At 38.4% G+C, this 21,069-nt stretch overlaps 1 protein-coding gene across 2 annotated transcripts; it reads left to right on the top strand.

The window, feature by feature from the left end:
• Nucleotides 1-1,934: 1,934 nt before the first annotated feature.
• On the top strand, nt 1,935-20,376 carry smad5 (SMAD family member 5). 2 transcript variants are annotated; one of them, XM_057349849.1, is made up of 7 exons: nt 1,935-2,067; nt 9,426-10,156; nt 10,628-10,885; nt 17,039-17,146; nt 17,369-17,590; nt 19,301-19,557; nt 19,679-20,376. In XM_057349849.1, the coding sequence occupies exons 2-7, from the start codon at nt 9,754-9,756 to the stop codon at nt 19,820-19,822; spliced, it is 1,392 nt and encodes a 463-aa protein (XP_057205832.1). In that variant the 5' UTR covers nt 1,935-2,067; nt 9,426-9,753; the 3' UTR covers nt 19,823-20,376. The 2 variants fall into 2 exon arrangements, with proteins under 2 accessions (XP_057205832.1, XP_057205831.1); XM_057349848.1 differs by having other exon boundaries at nt 17,039-17,149.
• Nucleotides 20,377-21,069: the final 693 nt, after the last annotated feature.

Here is a 21,069-nt window from a genome sequence, read left to right as displayed (position 1 = left end):
TGCCAGTGGCAGCTCCTGCCAGCCAGCTGAAGATTGAACCCCTACTGGAGAATCACGTATCATGTCAAAATACGTGCCTGCTTTAGATGCGTCCAGAGGGTTTATTATAAAAGAGGTGCTCGCGTTTGCTAGATACTCGCTTAGTCTCGTGTGTAATTATAGTTAAGTGTTAAGAGAGTGTCTTACGAGTATGCTGTGAATGCGAGCGTCTCTTGAGACGCGACTAAAACATATTTTTGACATTACGAGCCACACAAATGACGGGCTACATACATGGTTTGATGAGCTACGCATTCGTGCCTCCCCGGAAGAGAAGTCACGGACCGTCACTGAAAGCATATATTTTGCCAGCTTTCTCAGATTTATGTATCAGTGCATTTAATGTGTTAATATTTAGAATTGGCTGCAAATACTGTAGCTTAAGGGGTTTGCTCAAACAGACTGTCAAAGTGTGGCGACTGAAATTTAAAGGCTCTGGTAACTGCAACAGTCTTCTTACAAACACCAGTTCAAACATGTTTACCTTCAATTCAACACCGCCAGCTCAGTAACAAAAACAAGCTTTATGAATATTTTATGAGATATAGAGTGGCATCAGGTATAAAAAGTAAACGTTACTTACTTGTTGAGTGTGCTCTTCTCTTCCCCTCTCTGTTTTTGAACCGATGCAGGCACACTGCACAATACTGTGCAGCGTCGAGCTTCTCGAGTCACTTCAGTAAGGAGCGTTTTGGTTGGTGGATCAAAAGCTCAACGCGATTGGCTGAACAGGCCATCCTTAAAAAAAAGTTACGCTTGAATCTCACCGTGGCAGGACAGTCTCAAAAATACCACACACAAATTCAAAGCAACCCACACACGTGTGACGATTTGCAAATGCAGATTCACCAATCCATAAATACATGTTACAACATTCACAAATGTTTACTGGAAAGTGATTCAAGAACATGATTTATACATATTTGTGAAAACATTCTGAATTTATTTCTGCGAGATATATTTGTGTGAGCATTTGGGGAAAATGTTTGTGAATTTATGAATTGTGTTTTGAATTTACGAATCTGATTTTGTGAATGTGAGTTGTGCTGTGAATTTATGAATTGTGTTTTGTAAATGTATTATTATTGAGACTGATCTGTCTCCATAGGGCATGCCCATGGTTTTAATATTCCTCACCTCATCTAGATGGGCAAACTAATGAATTTGAATGGGAGCTCGAGTGTAAGCGCGAGAAAGCGAGCACCGCGCAACTTGCTCTCTATTGGCTGCTCGAACAGTGAAGTTTTAAAAGCCAGACAGAGTGGAGCCAACTGTCGTGACGTCACGTGACCGTAGTACAGCCCAACCAAAACATAGTAACCAGTTGTATCCTTCCGCCTGTTTTTTTTTTTGTGCTGTTTACACGATTTACCCAAATTAGACTGTTTGTTGTGTTGATAATTATTACATAAATAGACAATGAACACGGAATAAGCACAAAACCCTTTGATGAAGTAATATAGACCTATTTTACCAAACACAACTATGTAAACAGGGAGAAAACATAAACATCAAGGCATTTAAGCACTTTGACCAATATTGGATTAGATAGGTAGCAATATATTTGTTGAAAACAGAAAAAAAACATTACAATAATTTACAATATCCAAGGTCACCCTGCATTTAATGTCTCCAGTCCAATTGTGTTTTCAGTGTGCTTTGAAGGTTTAGCAAATAGCAAAACTAGCCATTTATATTTTCCTTAGCCAGTGTACAAACCACTGTCATCCAACAAAACACATGACACAACGCTACAGTCCATTTATCACAATATGTTCTTTTGATCATCTCAATTGCATTAGCGGACACTGAGCTGCTTACACTTCAGTGGCGCTCGAGAGGAAGAAAAGTGGTAGTTGTCAAACAGGCGGATGGATATGCACTAATGTGCTTCGCCTCCAGTCTGTTTGACGCCAGGACGGGTGATAGACAAGGGAAAGAGAGGCAGGAATAAAGAGAAAAACTGTGCTTCATGTCGGTGTCTGTAAAACAGCAAAGGTCGAGAGACGCTACACCATTTCATGAAAGGTATGCAATCTTATGATAATACATCGAGCCGATAAAAACGATTCAGTGGTCAGTTAACAACTTTAATCCAGCAGGGATGGTGGTTTTCGCAGGGGGGTTGAGAAGTGATTGAAAAGTTTCCTTGTTGTTTTCCCCTTTTTGTACAGACGAGGCGAGGGAACACATGAACGCAGGGTATTTTTATTCTGAGAAAAACAATTTAGAGTGTTTAAATAAGTTATACAGAGCTATTACAGTTCAGTATAATTGGTAAGGTTAAATTAATGACATGCGTGAACCCGCAAACTGCAAATCTAAACTGCTAACTCGCCATGTAGCAACTTGGCTAGCGGCAAGTTTTACACAACAGAGAAAAATAAATTAACGATAAAAGTTATATAGTATTATGACGTAAGAACTGTGACCATTATTCAAAATGCCAATTTTGTGAATAGCAACAGATGCGTGGGTTTTAAGTGAATGTTTCGTGTCTTAAACGGAATTCTTAAAAGTTGCGGCTAATTTAGCTTAGCCTCAGTCCTCTCGTTTATTGAGCTGATCAAGTCAACTGTTTGATTTCATATTAAACCGCAAACATTTACCACAAAACACCAGGAGGATGAACTATAACACTGTGTGTTTCAAGTATGATTCATGTTCATGTAAAGAAAGTGACTTAGCATTCTTATGTGGAGAGATGTGCGTGTCGTGGCGTGTCTTACTGGCTGCGTCTCAGCACCGAGTGGGTTGCCCACCTAGACAGCATTTCTGGGCATCGTAGTTACAGAACCTAGTGTGCTGCTTTCACTCGACCCAACTAAACTGCCTTATAATGCCCAGACAGTTTAACTCAGTTAAAAAAACTGGGACTGAATAGCTTTATTAATACTCTTAAATTTTGTGTATTTCTCTGTCATTTATGCACCAGTACCAGAGCAGATTACTTGTACATGCAAACCCACAGTTCTTGGCAGTAAAGTTGATTCTTGAACATGTTCTTTATGTGACACCTATTTAAACCAATTGAAACCATTGTCACATATCTGCTTATCATTCACCTGCTGCCATCATCATCATCTATCTGAGTGTGAAGTTTACATTTTAAAGTCTTATATAGATCTTCATCTGCAAACATTTCAGCTGGCGTCATACTTATCATTTATCATCGGTTGAAATAATCATTCTTACCTTTTTAAAGTTGATGGGCGAATCATCCTTGGAGACGGTCGTGCTTGAGGAGTTGTGAAGATGGAAATTGTTGGAGATTAGATGGTTTTCTTTGAGGACTTATTTAAATGTTGATATGGTGATCTTGAACAGTTTTACCAGGTAACCTTGTTTTTGTGAAGTGTTACTCAACAATTTCTGTTTTCCCTGGCCTTTAGAATGACTTTTAATGAGTATTATAATTAGTTGTTTTTTGTAGAAAGTGCTCTTGAAAGTCATCATCTTGTTTTTTGACCTTGACAGAGAGGAGGTGTAGATAGGTTATCGGCTTGTTATCGGAGTATCTTTAAGAGCAGCATCCTTATGCTATTGGCACTAAAATTCTTTCTTTACTCGCAAAGGAAGATATATTGTGATTTATCAAAGCGCAATAATGCTCAGTTTACTGCTATACTGCGTAAATGGCTTTCTTGCTTTGTTTGTCAGCAACACCTACAAAAAAATCATAAATTTCATCTTTTTCTTCCGTCAAAAATATGAGATAATTTTCAACTGATCTGATAGCTAACTTTGATTTCAAATGCGTACAAAAATGTATAGTTCAACTTCTATAGAACACAAGAAGAAACAAAATATTGGTAACCAAACAACATTGTCCACATGGACTTCCTTTGTGTGGAAAAACAGATTTTTTTTCTCAAAATATCATCTTTTGTGTTCCACGTAAGAAAGTTTAGAATGACATTAATTTTTGTGTAAACGATCCCTTTAATGGTCAAGCCAGTTTGTTAAGGCGTTGTTGGAGATAAGATCACTCTTTTCTGTTTCTGGAAGGGTTTCTTGATGGGTGAGGCAGTGGCGTTTTATTACGTTGAAATGGCATAAAGAAATGCTTTGTTTCTGCAGTGGTTGTTGGAATTCTGTTTTCTTCCTGCAATAGCAGAATTTGTTCCCATTGAGAGTCTCTGTGTGTCTGCCAACATATAACATCTGTCACATAGATGTTCATGTGAGCACACGCATCTGGTGTCAATCCTGTGCTGTGGTCTGATACTTGAAAATATCGATTAAACTGGATATATTATACACAGAAGACATACAGTTTCGTTTTCTCAGATTTTTTTGTATTCAACTCCGTAATAATAGGGTGGTAATTGTGTATGTGCCGCAGAAAGAAGATGGGCTATCCCTATTGGTGTCAATGATGTAAGGCTCTAGAGATGAAGAGGGCTGCATGGTGTCAAGCACATAAACAGTCTCCCTCTGAGCCACTGCATCTTTGTCTTCGATGGGTGTGACGGATCCCCTTTTTATTTTGGATAAAAAAGAAACTTTTTTTATATCTAGACATTTTGATCAGCGTTTATGCATCTTTACATAATAAAATTGCGAGACTGCTCGCTCTCTTGCATGCATTATGTCTCAACTCCATAATGTTTCCTGTCACAGAATTGTTTGATGGCTCTTTTAGCCTGGCTGTTATACTTGTAATTTGATTTAAAGATACCAAGACCACCAGAGGCATTGTGACTGCACACAACAGTAATTTTAATATATTAATAGATCCAGCAGGGAATAAAAGCACCTCCTCCTTGATCTGAGGCTCTATTACTGTCAAATTGTGGCTCCATAATGATGTTGAAACCTAATTTCAAACTATTGATGCATAATCTTCCAAATTACATTGATTTTCATGCATATATCACTAGAGAATTACAAGGGAGCTGAAGATCCACTTTTTCTGATCTTTTAGTGGTGGTGCGTTTATAATGTTATTTTCAATAAGATGTAGCACATCATTCTTTTTTGATTTTATGGGCACACATCACATCAGACAATTTCTCTTGACTATTAAAAGCAAGATGTCATCTAGGCCTTGAAAAAAGATTGCTACATAGAGTAAAAGCTTTAAGTGGGAGGCTTTTGTGACTCCTAGAAAAATCAATATGGGTAATGCTTTCTCTGCTTCTCCTTTTCCAAATGGAGCAGCTGAGTATCGAGGCAGGATGGAGATATGGAACAGGGAAGTGTGTGTGTGTGTTGAGCTTCTGTATTGCTGATCTGAGTCCTGTACTTCCTATTGTTAAAGCATGGCTATCATCAGTCCCAAAACAATAAAGGCAAAGTGTGGTTATTACAAACTGATTGCTTGTTTCTGCTGATAAGCAAGACTTTTTGAGACCCCTGCTTTTTGTTAATCACAATATGATTTTATTTTTTCATGTGTTCAGCGTTATTTAAAGGTATGTTCTGGGCTGAAGTTCATACTCTTTAACAGCATTTGTAATGTCATTTACCATATAAACGAAATAATGTAAAACATTTATTTCATCATTTATTTACCCTTATGTTATTCCAAACCTGAATTACTTTCTTTTGCAGAGAAAAAAGATAATTTGATGAAAGTTGTTGCCCAGACTTGTATTGTATGGACACAAAGCCATTGAGACATTTTTCAAAATATCTTTTGTGTTCCACAGAATTAAATACATTTTATACAATGGAAGTTAGAGATGCACCGATACCAAGCTGATGTACTCATAAAGATACCTCACGCGACATACCTGACAGAACTGACTGAAATTTGTGCTTTGAAAGTTTGTGACAAACACATAAAATTGTCTTTTTTCATAATGTGTTTGAGGGGGAGTTGTTTATAATAAAGAACCTATTCAATTACGATAAATCTGAAATAAACTGCATGCGATATCTTTTCTTTTTTTTGCGCATTTCATCAGTGATGTACGGTTAAATGCTGCTGCATCTGAAGGCTAGAGGGCGCTCTTGTGCAGAAAATCCAAATATATGCTGCAGAAGAAGTACCGTAACACATAGGGATGCACCGAAATAAAAATTATTGGCCGAAGCAGAATAAAAATCAAACACTTGGCCGGATACCGAACATGGCTTTTCGTATTTATTCTATTTATTTAGCCTCTAATTTTTTCACTATTGCTTAAACTGAATGGTCAAAATGCTTTTTATATTTAGTCTTGCTTTTCAATATAATACAATATAACTTCAAATAAAATTGAGCAAAATAAGTAGGCTAAATTAAAACATTTTTTTTAGCCCTCTCCCTTCTTGAATAGCACATATTAGGCGTATGACTGACTGCTGAAAGAATGTACTGTAACGTACATATTTGCTGCATTAATAAAGCGCGCCTCTCTCGCTCTGCTCTGGTTGCTGCTTGATCATATCACACGTCATGTTCAGTAAAATTTATTCGGCCATTTCACTTATTCACTTAAATGTGGTGGTGTCTGAAGCAGTTCCTGTCTAATTGCAAGCACAGGCCCACATCACACGTTTCATTGTCAAAAATCATCCCAGTTGCCTCTTCTGTTTGCATCTCCTTTTTGCCATGTTTTGTTTGCTAATTTTATTAGAGCGCTCCGCGAAAACAGCAGCTCCGTAACTACCTGTTCATATTTTCCCCCTGCCGCTCTCCACAAAAACACAGTACAGTTTGTCTACTTTTAGGAGTAATTCGAATTTTCTTGATGGCACAAATGGTTGCAGAGTTATGGTAAAATGAATATGCTTGGTAGAATGTGTCAGCGACGACACGTCCGATTTAAAAGGGTTAATGTTATCTGTATCGGCTGATAATAAAATTTAGGCCGATATATTAAAGCCGATAAATCATAAATCATTTCCTCTGGTTAAACTTCTTCAGCTGTATGCTGCTCACAGTTTAAAAAACTGTACAGTAGGCAACTGTCTTTCTGTCGTGACCATTCATACTGCTATTAGCAAAACAATGTTGATATAGGAATAGTATGTAGATACAGCATATTTATGAATGTGTAAATTATAGGAACAAAAGCATATTGTTTGAATCAGACGGCTGTCTGAATGTTTTCTGTCTTGAGAGACCTGTTAGACATGTGGCTATTAAGAACATTTATCTGGGTTGCTCTGGAAGAACATCTATAATTTGTTTATTAAATAAAAAATTTACCAGAAAGTTTTAAAGTTAAAGAATCTTTAACTAGTGTAAAGTAGGCTTGGTACATGATTTTCAGGGGAAACAAGAGAACTAATTGTTAACTTGTGTTCTGCAGTCAATGTTTTCAAATAAAAGCAGTTGTCCACTTTTTGCCTTTTGCTTCAGTCTTACGGAATTTTATATTGATATTTATATACGGTATATCGGCCAATATATCGGTTATCGGATTCCAATGTTAAAGAGTTATCGGTTATCGTTATCGGCCAAAATGTACATATCGGTGCATCCCTTGTTTTTTTAAGGTTCACAACATTGTGAACGGTCAGAGTAGGGAGTGCTTTGAATTGTAAAATTTTGATAAATATTCTAAATATATTCTGATATTTGTCAGTTGAAGAGGTCAAGGGGAAGGGATGTGGCTGCAGGAAGCGTCTCTTAGGTCTAATATCCTCTCTGTCCTGGTTACGTACAACATTTTCAACAGCTGTGCTGAGCTCTGCTCCCTCTCGCCCTGGGAGCTCCCTGGGTGGGGCAGGGGGAGGCTGTTGCTTATAGATCCAACACAATAACTCTGTTGTAGTTCACCATAACACATGGCAGATGGGTACATCCTAACAGTTATCTACAAGACCTCAGATGTGCAAGCGTGTGGTTTTTATAGCTGTGAATGGGAGGTTGCTTTTTTGCACACATCCTTTGGGTGAGACGCTTGGACGCTAGGTCTTTGTAATTGTGGTTAAGATAAATGGATGAAGTGATTTTAATGTTTTATTTTACTCAGAATTTGCACTTATTTAGCTCGGATTACAAGCCAATCTTAACCAGTTCTTTGTAATTGAGAGCACACAAATGCTGTTGGGTTGTTTGTCATGTTTAGAATTGGTTCATTATGATATTTTTTTGGTCAACGTCAAGCTTTTAGGTTGTGTATATATATAACAGAAATATATTTGTCTCTCTGCCCTGTTCTCTGCCCCTTTATAAGTTTTTAACCATTTTAATTACATTTTGCCTTTAATACATCTAGGGCTGTTAAGCGATTAATCACATCCGGAATAAAAGTTTGTTTTTGCATTATATATGTTTGTGTACTGTGCATATTTAATTTTTATTTATAAACACATACATGTGTCCATGTATATATTTGGGAAAAGTTTGCATGTTTATATAATTTTTATATATAATTTAAGTTAAATGTAAACATTTATTGAGTTTTATTTTATATTTTTCTTAAATTTTTAAGTGTATGTGTTTATAAATACAAAATAAATATGCACAATAAACAGACATACATTGCGTAAACACAAACTTTTATTCTGGATGTGATTAATCGTGATTAAATACATCATTTTAAATTGTCCTGTTGGGTGGAAAATTTAAATTTAACATGTCTCTCGTATACACAGGGTTTTTCCTGCATAGAGAAATTGGAGGCGGCCGCCTCCGTCAAATCTCGTGCCGCCTCAGACTCTTGCCAAAATTATATCTGGTGTCTTCACAAGAAATGCTGCATGCATTTAACAGACTGTCATTTGTAACTGCAGTTGCGGCATTACGCCACAGTGGAGGCGCTGTTTCGTTATCAGCAAAACTGAGATGCTGAAAAGAGTTGCAGAACAAGAGCTAGCTGTGTTTTCACGGCTGTTTGTTTTGCATCCAAGTATGTTTAATTTCTTGAGATTTCTTAAATTAACATGATGTACATCATTGTAATGTCTTTAGCTGTGCAGTTGGATCGTTGAATCAGTGTATACTGTAAACAGCGAGTTCGCCAGTATGAACGCACATTGCGTTTAGAACGACTCACACACGAATGACTCATTTGAACCGATTCATTTAAACTATTGAACTTTTCAGTCACTAGCGAATATAAGAGATCATCGAATCATTTAAAGTGAACCACAGAGAATGCAAGATGTGAATGAGCTTTGCTCATTTAGTAAGACTGGTTAATTCAGCTGTCTATTGTGGGCTGAAAAGTTAGTTGAAAATTATAAAAAAGCTTTATTTGATTAAAAATAATATTTCTGTTTAGTTGAATAAAAGTAATGTTTTATATAACTTAATAATTGTCATTTTAATCTAATTTTATTAGAACTTTTAATATGTCAAAGTCACTTAAATGTACTGTAGGCCTACTTGTATGTGTACAAGATCAGGATGGCACCACCTCATTTTGAGCCAGGACTTTGGTCATGAACTGTCTGGTGTATTTAATATGCGAACTTACATCTTTTTGTTGTTTTCGTGTTTGCAGGTGCTGGTTAAAACCTGAACCTCGGAGCACAACCTGGCATGAATTAGCCTCTAATATCTAATAGCAGTTCCATACTCCCTAAATTGCCCTTTACACTAATTCTCAGCGTAGTTGTGACCCAGTTCAACCCCCCCCACTTCACTGCAGGCCTTCCTGAACCCTGAGCACCAGCAGCTGCGTCCTGCCTCAACTTCCTGTCCTTGGGTTGTGGAAGGCTAAGCCTGTCCTTACCCCCACCCCCCACACACAAACGCGCACATAATCATCTTTCTGGCACACTGCGTGACGAGACGGCTTCAGATCCTGCTTCCCGGTGCAGCCTGGCACTATGACCTCCATGTCCAGCCTGTTCTCCTTCACCAGCCCGGCAGTGAAGCGGTTGCTGGGCTGGAAGCAGGGCGACGAGGAGGAAAAATGGGCGGAGAAGGCCGTTGATGCTCTGGTGAAAAAACTGAAGAAGAAGAAAGGTGCCATGGAGGACCTGGAGAAGGCCCTCAGCAGTCCCGGGCAGCCCAGCAAATGTGTCACCATCCCCCGCTCGCTGGACGGACGGCTACAGGTGTCCCACAGGAAGGGCCTCCCCCACGTCATCTACTGCCGCGTGTGGCGCTGGCCTGACCTGCAGTCCCATCACGAGCTCAAACCCCTGGAGGTGTGCGAGTATCCGTTCGGGTCCAAGCAGAAAGAAGTGTGCATAAACCCCTATCACTACAAACGGGTGGAAAGTCCAGGTGAGTAAAGAACATTCTGCTGCAATGCCTTTTGCCTGTGGCAAATGTAAATATACATAAAATAGTATATGCATTATGTTTTAGTACAACATGCATATATACTGTATGTATCTATACATGCCAATCCCCTGAGAGAATATTTGACTTTTCATTTCCACTGGTATAGACTTGGTTGACTATCGTATATCTTTAGCCTCCTGAGGTTTTCTGATCTCCGCAACATCTGTTACCCTCCGCTTAGACTTAGATGTGCAATGTATTGAACTTTTCAAGGGCAGATATCACATGTCACTCTAGAGAGACAACACATTTCTGTTGAAGCTAGAAAACTGATCTGTTTTGCCTTAGCTATTAACTTGCAGCCAGAGCCAGCCAATCACCACACGGCTGTCAAGGATTACAAATTCTTACAGAAATATGTAAATCAAAGAAGACGTGTTTAGATGTTTATATTATTGTGTCGTTTCTCAGTGCTCCCCCCTGTTTTGGTGCCACGACACAGCGAGTTCAACCCTCAACACAGCCTGCTGGTACAGTTCCGGAACCTGAGTCACAATGAGCCTCACATGCCCCTCAACGCCACCTTCCCAGAATCCTTCCAGCAGCACAGTGGAGGAAGCTCCTTCCCCATCTCTCCAAACTCACCCTACCCTTCATCTCCTGCCAGCAGCGGCACCTACCCCAACTCGCCTGCAAGCTCTGGACCATCCAGCCCTTTTCAGCTACCAGGTACATATATTGACTTTACAGACCACATCAGTCCTAAATCGTGCTTATAGATGCCCTGATAATAATACGTTTTGACTTTTTGTTGCCCCGCAATACCAGATAGAATTGACACACTGAATTATTTTGATATTCACTAATAACCTGAGATATGATGTTGAGTTGCGCAGTGGAGATTGTTTTCAGGAAACAATAGAAATGCCAACTAGGCAGCACACCAAAACCCAATGACTTCAATGCACTGAATGTCCTGCTAGTTGTTGCCCGTCACTTGGCACTGGCCTGCACTCCCACTATTCTGTATGTGAGTGAAATGCTGATGCCTGCATCCGTAAACTGCATGCACTCAGGCAGAGAGAAAGCTAATGTTTTATAGCGCTGTGGCTAACAACTGAAGCTGGTTTTATTTTGAAAATGTTAGATTCATCTCAGCATCTGCATTTGGGTTTCTGTCTTTAGATAAATATGTTACTTAACAGGGCTGTACGTTAACTTTTTTTTACATGTAGCACTTGTGCTACAGAGGTTTAAAGTTTTGTAGCACAGGCCAAACAGTTGTAGCACAAGTATAAAACATCTGTTATATTAGAAAAAATAATAAATATGTACATAAAAAATATTTATGTGTAGTTTATCACATAAATAGGCAGGTAACGGAAGAAGGACATTAATGTTACTGTTGGGTAAATTAGGGCCATATAATTTAGTTTTACCCAAAATAAATTTTTACAATTTAAAATAAAAAATTTAAAATAATTTAAAAAAAAAAAAATAAAAAATTAAACAAAAAAAAAAAAAAAAAAATAAAATAATTAAAAAAGAAAAATAAAAAAAAAATACAACATTTAAAAAAAAAAAAGAAATTTTAAAAAAAAAAAAAAAATATATATATGTGAAGAGTTTGGTTACAAAATGAGATTCAAAAATCATGTTTTTTATTCTTTTATTCTGTTAGTTAGCTGTATTTTCTGAGTTATTATGGCTTAAATCAAAATAAACCAACTGCAGTTTTATTGATATTAATTGGAATGCACAATAAAAAAACATGATTTTTGAAAATATTTGTTATCTCATCTTGGGATCAAACTCATATATACGTATATATAATGAACTAAACAAATATTATATACAGTATATATATAAGTATACTCTAGTGTTTATAGTTTATCAATTTACTGCTAGTATACTATCATTTAGTAAATATTATCTAGAATACTAGAATACTATCATATAGTAAATATTATAATACAATACAATGTTTGTAATCTGGATGTTCAAGGTTACCAGACTTTTATTTTGACGGGTTGTCGCAAAGAGTGTTGAGATTTATTTACTCCAACAGAGAAATGCTTTTGAAATAAACTCTCAGATCAGCTCTGGAGATGGAGTTCATGTCCTCATACAGAGACGCAGACAAATGCACGAGCGTCACACGCGTGTAGCAATGTGTTAAACTGTGCAGCTCATTCACATTCACGCAAAACAAGCAGGACGACATATTTAAAAATCTGGATAGCGCCTCCACTATTCCTTCCCTGTTTCCACATCGGGGAAATCACAGGGCTCTAAATATGGACCCACTGCAGCAGGAAAACAAGTTTTAAATGCAAAAACAACTAAAATAGCGGTGCACCATTGATTTACATCACACACAAACAAGCACCTCGACAACGCCTCACACAAACAAGCGGCTCTGCCTTAATCACGTGCAAATCAGTATCGCACACATGCTACAATGGTAAATGTATTTGTAATAAATTATATATATGTCGCACTGTACAGCCCTGCTTTAGGATTTCGATGGCATGTGCATTGTGAATACAGCTGGTTGGGATTGGAGAATGGATAATAAATGACATCAGTTTGGCAGCAACTTTTTTAAGGAACTAGTGATACTCTGAACCTCGCTTATAGTACTATATGTATGATTCAAATCGTCCATAGCACTATTAGGACAATCTTACTTAGAGGTAGTTAAAGATATTGTTTCACAGATCACTGTTATTTTAATCTTGTCTGAATCTGCTAGATTTTTCACACAGTCTCTGGAAAATTCAAGATCTTCTCAAGTATGTGATGCTGTAAGAATGCGAACTCGGCAAATGTAGTATTTTTTCACAAAGCTTTATCTCATGTGTCAACAACAATGTAAACTGTTTAAAGTGGCCGTTGTAATTAGGGATGCTCATTTCACTTAATTTCCCTAACCGAGAACCGATGTTTGTTATCCGAGCATTAACCGTTAACTGATTAGATTTTAATATTAAATTGACATTAAATAAAAATACACGCTGCGTCTTATTTTGAATGTGACATCCGGAGGACACAGACTTCGAAATGAGACACAGCTACAGTTGACGAGGGTCTGTGACATGTTAAAAATACAAACATTTTTTTTGCAGATTTATTTTAACATGCAAACAGCAGCATAACGAATAGATCATTATCAAATTTTCACGAACCTGCAGCATTTTGGACAATGGAGGAAAACTAAAATAATATAAATCAAAAGCATGAAATAAACGGGCAAAAATAACTTAAATAAGTAACAAATTAAGACTAAACGAAAACAAAGTACCGTCAGGAAGTTTTTTGGTCAAATAAAAATAGCATGCCTACCTCCATCCAAAGCTTGGCTAGTTTTTATTTAATTAAGTATTTTTACGTGTTGTGGGGACAGTCTGGACCCTGTTGACAGTTAGGGCGTTTTCACACATAAGGGTTTGTTTCGGAACCAGGTGCGTTTTCTCTCTTGGTTCGATTTGTTTAGGCATATGTGAACACGGCAATCGGGCTAGGATCCGCCCCAAAACAATCGCTCCGAGACCGCCTGAACAAGGTGGTCTCGACCCGATTGCAAACGAACTCTGGAGCGGTTCGGTAGATGTGTGAAAGCCATCCGACCCAACGGACCAACGAACCAGACTGTATCACAATGTATGATGGGTAATTATGTAACGTTGCGTGACGCAAAAGGGATTGTTTTGCTAATGGCTCCCTGTAACAATGTTCAAAGTAAGGATGGAACGAGGCGGGAACTGGCGAACGTTAAACCAAACTTTTAATAAAATAAACAAACAACAAAACGAAAGTAAAGTGCTGACAGCTCCCTCACAGTCGACTGCCGGCCACACAAACACAATAAAACATAACATAAAATCCAGGCCTGGTTCTCTCTCGTCCTTCTCCTCCTTTTATGCTTCCCGAGCTCCGCCGTGAGATACGTGAGACAACGCGCAGCTCGCTCATTATCACTCGCGTTACCGGCCCGAAAATAAACAGATGCACTCTGACCAATCGAAGGAGAGTTTACTCGCACGTGACTTTTATTAACAAAGTTTGGTCCGTTTGGAAATATTGCCTTGTGAATGCGAACCGAACTAAAATAAATTTCAATATTGTAGTGATTTAACCCCCGGTTTCGGAACAAAGCAATCGATACACAGGTGTGAAAACGCCCTTAGACCCGAGGCAGAAAACACCCTTTCAGGTGGCACGGATGTCACGGGAATGCAGAGATAATGCCTCGGGAAGCGCGTTTCATAGGGCTGTCACGATTATGAAATTTGGCTGACGATTAATTGTCTATTATACCACGGGGCTGTTGATTGCTTCAATCTGATTGGTTGACAAACGTTCTATGGGTGTGCATTAACTTTCCGTTAAATGAACACCTATGAAGGTGTTCCAGGTCTGCTGACCGCATTACAGTTCCATATCACTTCGCCAAGTTTAAACAACAGAAAGGTTATAGTGTGGCCTACAGGCCATCACCTCACACAGCACCCTGCTCTTGATCTGACGTTTATAATGTCAAACTTTACTGTCAATGGAAACGTGTGCAGTTTTGTTTCAATAAATAAAGCATTTCAAAACAAGAAATACATATATTGAAATTGAATAAATAAATAACTAATTAGAAAAACAAAATGCTTTAATAAATGCACTGATACCCCACTGGTTCGTTTTCCTCTTCATGCTGCTTATAACTGATAACAAATGTATTTTGATAGTTTCTATCTTTCTATCAGCAAACTTTTGAAAGAGTAGGTCTATTCAAGGAATAAATAATTTATTATCACTGGCTTTTCTGTCACATTGCTGCAAACAGCAGCATAACGAATACATCAACAACAGCACCTGCATTCACACACATATTATCACATTTTCACGAACCTGCAGCGTTTTGGACAATGGAGAAAAACTAAAATAATATGAATCCAAAGCATAAAATAAACAGGTTCCAAAGCGCACAGGCAGCCGATGCTAAGCATCCATGAAATAAGTTTATGTAAAGGATAAATTGATGGCTAGCACCGAAATTCCTTGAAGTAGCTCCGCTATTAGCTTTGCTGAGCCGTAGACACGCCGAGAAGACAGAGAATGTCACAGCGCATTGTGAGCGCGATTGTCCCGTGTCTACATTTTAAACTGAGCTTGAGCTTGAGCTTGAGCAAGGCTGCAGTGGCACTCCGTTTGGAGGAGTAAAGCCCTGACAAAGGTGGCCTCAACAATCAGATGAATTACACGTGTGCTGTTTCGTCAAGTGACTTGCGTGACGTCACGTTCTCGAAAACGTTTGGGAGGGCATTTACACCTTGTCGCACGCGTCTGCACGCTCCGTGAGTTAATGCTTAGCATGTTTTTTTTTCACCATCCTGAAAACTAAAAACATGTACAATTTAATAGTCATTTAAAAACGTATTAAATTATTTTTATTATTAAAAAATATTATTAATATTATTAAACTTAAAATAAACATACCTTTTAAATCGTTTAACTGATAGTATTAACCGGTCAAAATTTTAACGATCGGTTAACAGTTAAACGGTCAATATGAGCGTCGCTAATCTGAAACCATCACGATGAGGTCAAACAATCGCGATGACACGATTATTTCATAATAGTGACAGCCCTAGCATTTCATTTGCTTTCCACCAGCCAGGATTAATATCCAAAAGGGCACATGGCCACATAAATGTGTCTTAGCTAAACAGATATGAATCCGATCTGCTATACCCGTGCAAAATAAAAACATTATTTATTACTATTTATTACATTATTTCGTATTTTTAAATGTAACGTCTAAAAGAAGGAAGGGAAGCACACGGGAGGCTGCCGATGCTAAGCATCCATGAGATAAGTTTATGTAAAGGAGAAATTGATTTCTAGCACCGAAATTCCTTTGCTGTAGCTTTGCTGTTAGTTTTGCTTTGCTGAGCTTCATTACGCTGCGGTGTAGACACACCTGGAAGACAGAGAATGTCACAGCGCTTTGTGAGCGTGATCTACCTTTAAAACAACAAACTTGAGCTTGAGCAAGACTAACTTGCCAGTGACACACTCCGTTTGGAGGAGTAAAGCCCTGACAAATGTGGCCTCAACAATCAGATGAATTACACGTGTCCAGTTTCGTCAAGTGACTTGCGTGATCGGATTTTAATCTGTCTCAAAAACGTTTGGGAGGGCATTTACACCTGGTCGTACGCGCCTGCATGCCCCATGAGTTAAAACATGTATACCATATTTTTCTTTCACCACACAGGAAACTTAAAAACATATACTGTATGATTTAATAGTTATTTAAAAACTTACTATTAAATTATTATTAATTATGAATAAATTATGAATAATATTATTTAACTTAAAAAATAAACATACCTTTTAAACCGTTTAACTGATAAAGATATCAAAAAAAGATATGCACAGAGAAACTTGCCTTACATTGCTGATTCTCTAGGTATTGAAAGCTGTGTGAAAGCATCCAAATATTTCCTGTGTGCTCGGATGTGCTTTTTCTTATTTGGTGGATTTAATTTCTTCACCATTTCATTTTATTTATATATGAATAAAGCATGATGAAACAGGCACAGTTTTCCATGTTTGAGCAGGATTCTCGGTTAGCTTCAAGTGACCTCGCATGACCTCAGTTACATATTGGCGCATGTACTGTATATACTGAAAAGGTAGTTGCTGGATTTGATCTGTAAGGATTTGTGAAATCAGACACTGGAAGGATTCTATAAGATGCAAAGCAGCTTCCTGTAAAGATTCAGCGAATGGCAGGCTCAAGGGAATCGCAGTGGCAGCCCATTTGTTTGCAGTCGGTCTTCTCGCCTAACCACTCTCTTTCTCTCTATGGTGTCTTTTTACCAGCTGATACCCCTCCTCCTGCCTACATGCCTCCTGATGAGCAGATGGGACAGGAAGGGTCTCAGTCCATGGAGACTGGCAGCAGCATGGTTCCTCAGAATATGCCTAGAGGTGGTAAGAAACTCCTGCTGTCCACTTAAAAGTAGAGATTCAGGTCTTTTAAAGCTTCGTGAATCCTCAAGATAACATCACTACACAATGACCTAATCTTAGCATTCCCTGGCTCAGTAGACCTATTTGTACTAGTGTGTTTCTTTTAGCCGAACTTATCTGAACAAGTTGAAACGATGCACAGCTTGAGCTCAAGGCCTTGCTTTTATTTTCATCTTTCAGATGTGCAGCCAGTGGAGTATGAGGAGCCCAGTCACTGGTGCTCTATTGTATACTACGAGCTGAATAATCGTGTGGGAGAGGCGTACCACGCTTCCTCCACCAGCGTGCTGGTCGATGGCTTCACTGACCCATCCAACAACAAGAACCGCTTCTGCCTGGGCCTACTCTCTAATGTCAACCGCAACTCTACGATTGAAAACACTCGCCGTCATATTGGCAAAGGTATACATACAGTTGTTCGCTTATTGCTAAAGTATGTTTTTCCCTGTCTTGGAAACCCAGTAGGAGAAGATGAGTGGGAGGTGAATGTCACCTACAAAGTGGGTATTATCACAAACTTTATTCAGTTTAAAAGGAAGTTGCATTGTGTTTTATCTAGGGGTGTCCCCGACTAAGAATTTACATAGTCGAATCAGAATTGTCACGTCTTGCCTATAGTCGACTGATAGTCGAATCAGACGTGTGTGTGTGTGTGTGTGCGCGCATGTGCATGTGGACGACACCAGTTGGTTAAGGGTACAGCGCAACATTGATGCACCAAAAAACAATCAAACATTAATTTACAGAATTTGTTTAGAACAGAATATACCTTTATAATAAATGAACGAAATAAGCCAGAATCAAGTCACAATGTGCAAAATAAACGTGTTTAGGCAAAATGTCTGAAATGCAGGGGAACATTTTGAAAACACAAGCCACAAATACTCAAATTAATTTTCCTTAAACATCACGTATCAATGCTGTGCCATACAATACAAGACCAGATCTCGCCTCAAAACTATTCTTAAAACTACTGGATAATAATTATTTATTTTTTACAAACGGCAATACAGCACGTTCAATGAACCAATGAACTACCAATAAAGTGACTTTATTTACCGCATGTAAAGGAGGAATGCAATAAGCATCTTACCATTTAAACAATCAAAAAGTCCCTTTCACCTTTTTTCCTGCGCACTCTTTCTCCGTCCCCCTGACACGCACGCTTGCTTTCAGTTCCAAAAGTCCAGTTCCGTGCTTGCTATATATGGTGATTTTGGTTATTATAATTTTTTTATCATGCAGCGCAAAGTTCAGTCTAAGTAACGGACTACGTGCGTTTAAAGAGAAGGTGTTAATTCATATTTAAATGCCCAACATTCAGTTAGTGACAAATGTTTGGAAACGGTGTACACATTCATTTGAGAGTCATCTGCGGGTGCGTGCGGGACGTGCTGCTTCTCTTTACCGGTCTCACAGCACAGAAGACGCGATCCTGCGCTGAGTCATAGCCAGACCTCACGCTCATATGCGCCGGGGGTTTCGGTACCCAACCCTAAAAATGTCCCATTTCTTTACATCATAAATAGCGCAGTGCATGCCCGTCTGCTACGCCACTGCCCATATAACCAAATGACACGATCCCCATTGCATAACACCTCTGCAAAGATTCGACTGTGAGATTGGTAGTCGAATCAGGCTCCGGGGTTCGAATCAGTCGAATCGGGCTCCGATTCGGGGTCACCCCTAGTTTTATCGCATTTATTCGAAAATAATTTTTGATGTCATGATGATGGATAATCTGGCTAAAAAAACAACACCACACAGTGGCTTTATTATTAGTGTGCTTGGCAGGATGTGACCAAGCATGACAACAATTGCTCAGTGCTCATCTCCACACCTAAAAATGAAAGAAAATGTGTAACGGGCATAGTTTTTATAAGTGTGCGATTAATAATAGCAGTGGATCAAGTACCTCTGTTTAGCTGTATTGGGATTCACTTCTTGAAATAGATGACTGGAAAATAAGCCTACAAGCCCAAGCATGTTAAGGGATTGATTTTCTATAATCTGTTTAGGAGAACTTTTGTTCACATCATGATTTAGATTTTTTTTTCCTTTTTTGAAAGTCTGTTTTTATAAAAAGTACATCTCCTGTATTTAAACTTTCAGGTGTCCATCTGTATTATGTTGGGGGTGAAGTGTATGCCGAGTGCCTCAGTGACACCAGCATCTTCGTCCAGAGCCGAAACTGCAACTATCACCATGGTTTCCATCCTACAACTGTCTGCAAAATCCCCAGCGGGTGCAGCCTTAAGATTTTCAACAACCAAGAATTTGCTCAGCTGCTTGCTCAGTCTGTCAACCACGGGTTTGAGGCCGTCTATGAGCTTACCAAGATGTGTACCATTCGCATGAGCTTTGTAAAGGTAAGCCGGTAACATTTTAATCTGTTTATGCATTGATCAGCTGCGTTGAAACCTTGTGGGTTTGATTGTATACTTAAATTTAGTTCAGAATTTGTACCGATTAATTCTTTTTTTTATTCAGGGCTGGGGAGCCGAGTATCACCGACAAGATGTTACAAGCACCCCCTGCTGGATAGAAGTGCATCTCCACGGTCCCCTCCAGTGGCTGGATAAAGTTCTAACACAAATGGGTTCTCCACTGAACCCAATCTCTTCTGTCTCGTAATGATGGCCCCCCTACGGGCCGGGAGGATTTTTTTGAAGTTTTTTTTCCTAATACTTCTTCACTTTTGACAGATAAAGAGGTCTTAAGGGCTGAACTGTTTACACTATCTGCAGAAGGGTTACTGATTCACACTGAAATGGTCAGAACGAGAAGAATAAACTGGGGCTACAAGCACATTCTAGGCAGTGACACAAAATGGACTAACTACTGCTTTAGCAATTGCCTTTTTTTTGCATAAAATTGTTTTAAAATGATGCTCGTATGACTGATTTTCTCTAACTGTAGGTAATCTAGTAGATGAAATTACATGCTTTCATTTATCTCTACTTCACTACTTATCACTACTTCGCAGTTGAAAAAGGCAATTTCCTAGTTCTGTGAGAATCTTTTTAATTGCCGTGTTGTCTAATTCATTATTCACAAGGCATATTTTTCATTTATAATGTTTACTGTTAGACTCAAAGCTCATTTCAAATGTTTTCTTTTTATAGCTTCTGTTGCCTCAAGGCAAAACACAGTTACTGCTTTTAAATAAAGTTCTTTTATCTGATAAATCGATGGTCATTTGACATGTCTGTCTTAACAACAACTTCACAGTCTGAAAAACTAAACCTGAGGGTTGACATGCTGAGTCTTGCGTGATTCATGTTAGTGTGTCACTGTTGAATTGCACGGCTGTGTTGACTAGTGCAGTATGACCTTGCACCCGTGTTTGTTTTTCTGTATTATGCAACATTTATACGCCTAAATTACAGAAAATATATCCATAGGTCCAGCTGGCAGATATGGTGGATTTGTACTTCAGCTAGTGGTGAATGATTGAGACCATGTATAGAAAATGTACATTTTAAAGGGATAATTCAAAAATTATTTTTTTACTCAACCTCATGTCATTCCATAACCTGTATGACTGACGACTGACTGGCTTTTGCAGAACACACGAGATATTTTAAATAACGTTTGTAACCAAGCAACACTGGTATGAAGACATTTTTTGTAAATCTTTTGTGTTCCACAGAGGAAAAATACACAGGATTTGAACGAAATAAGGGGGAAGAAATGAGACTGACGCCACAGACCAAGTTGTCTGTTATTTGGTACACCCTACTGGGCATTGATGATATAATTTTGGTAGTACGCATTTTAAATTCATAAAAAGTTAGTTTTGACAACATCTTAGTTTTTTCAGACATGTTTTAGTGTTAAGCATTAAAAATCTTTTTATTATAGTGCTTTTCAAATCGCGC

Source organism: Triplophysa rosa, linkage group LG13 (genome assembly GCF_024868665.1).
Source record: "Triplophysa rosa linkage group LG13, Trosa_1v2, whole genome shotgun sequence".
Classification (NCBI taxonomy): Eukaryota; Metazoa; Chordata; class Actinopteri; order Cypriniformes; family Nemacheilidae; genus Triplophysa; species Triplophysa rosa.
This window is presented reverse-complemented; position numbering and strand designations above follow the sequence as displayed.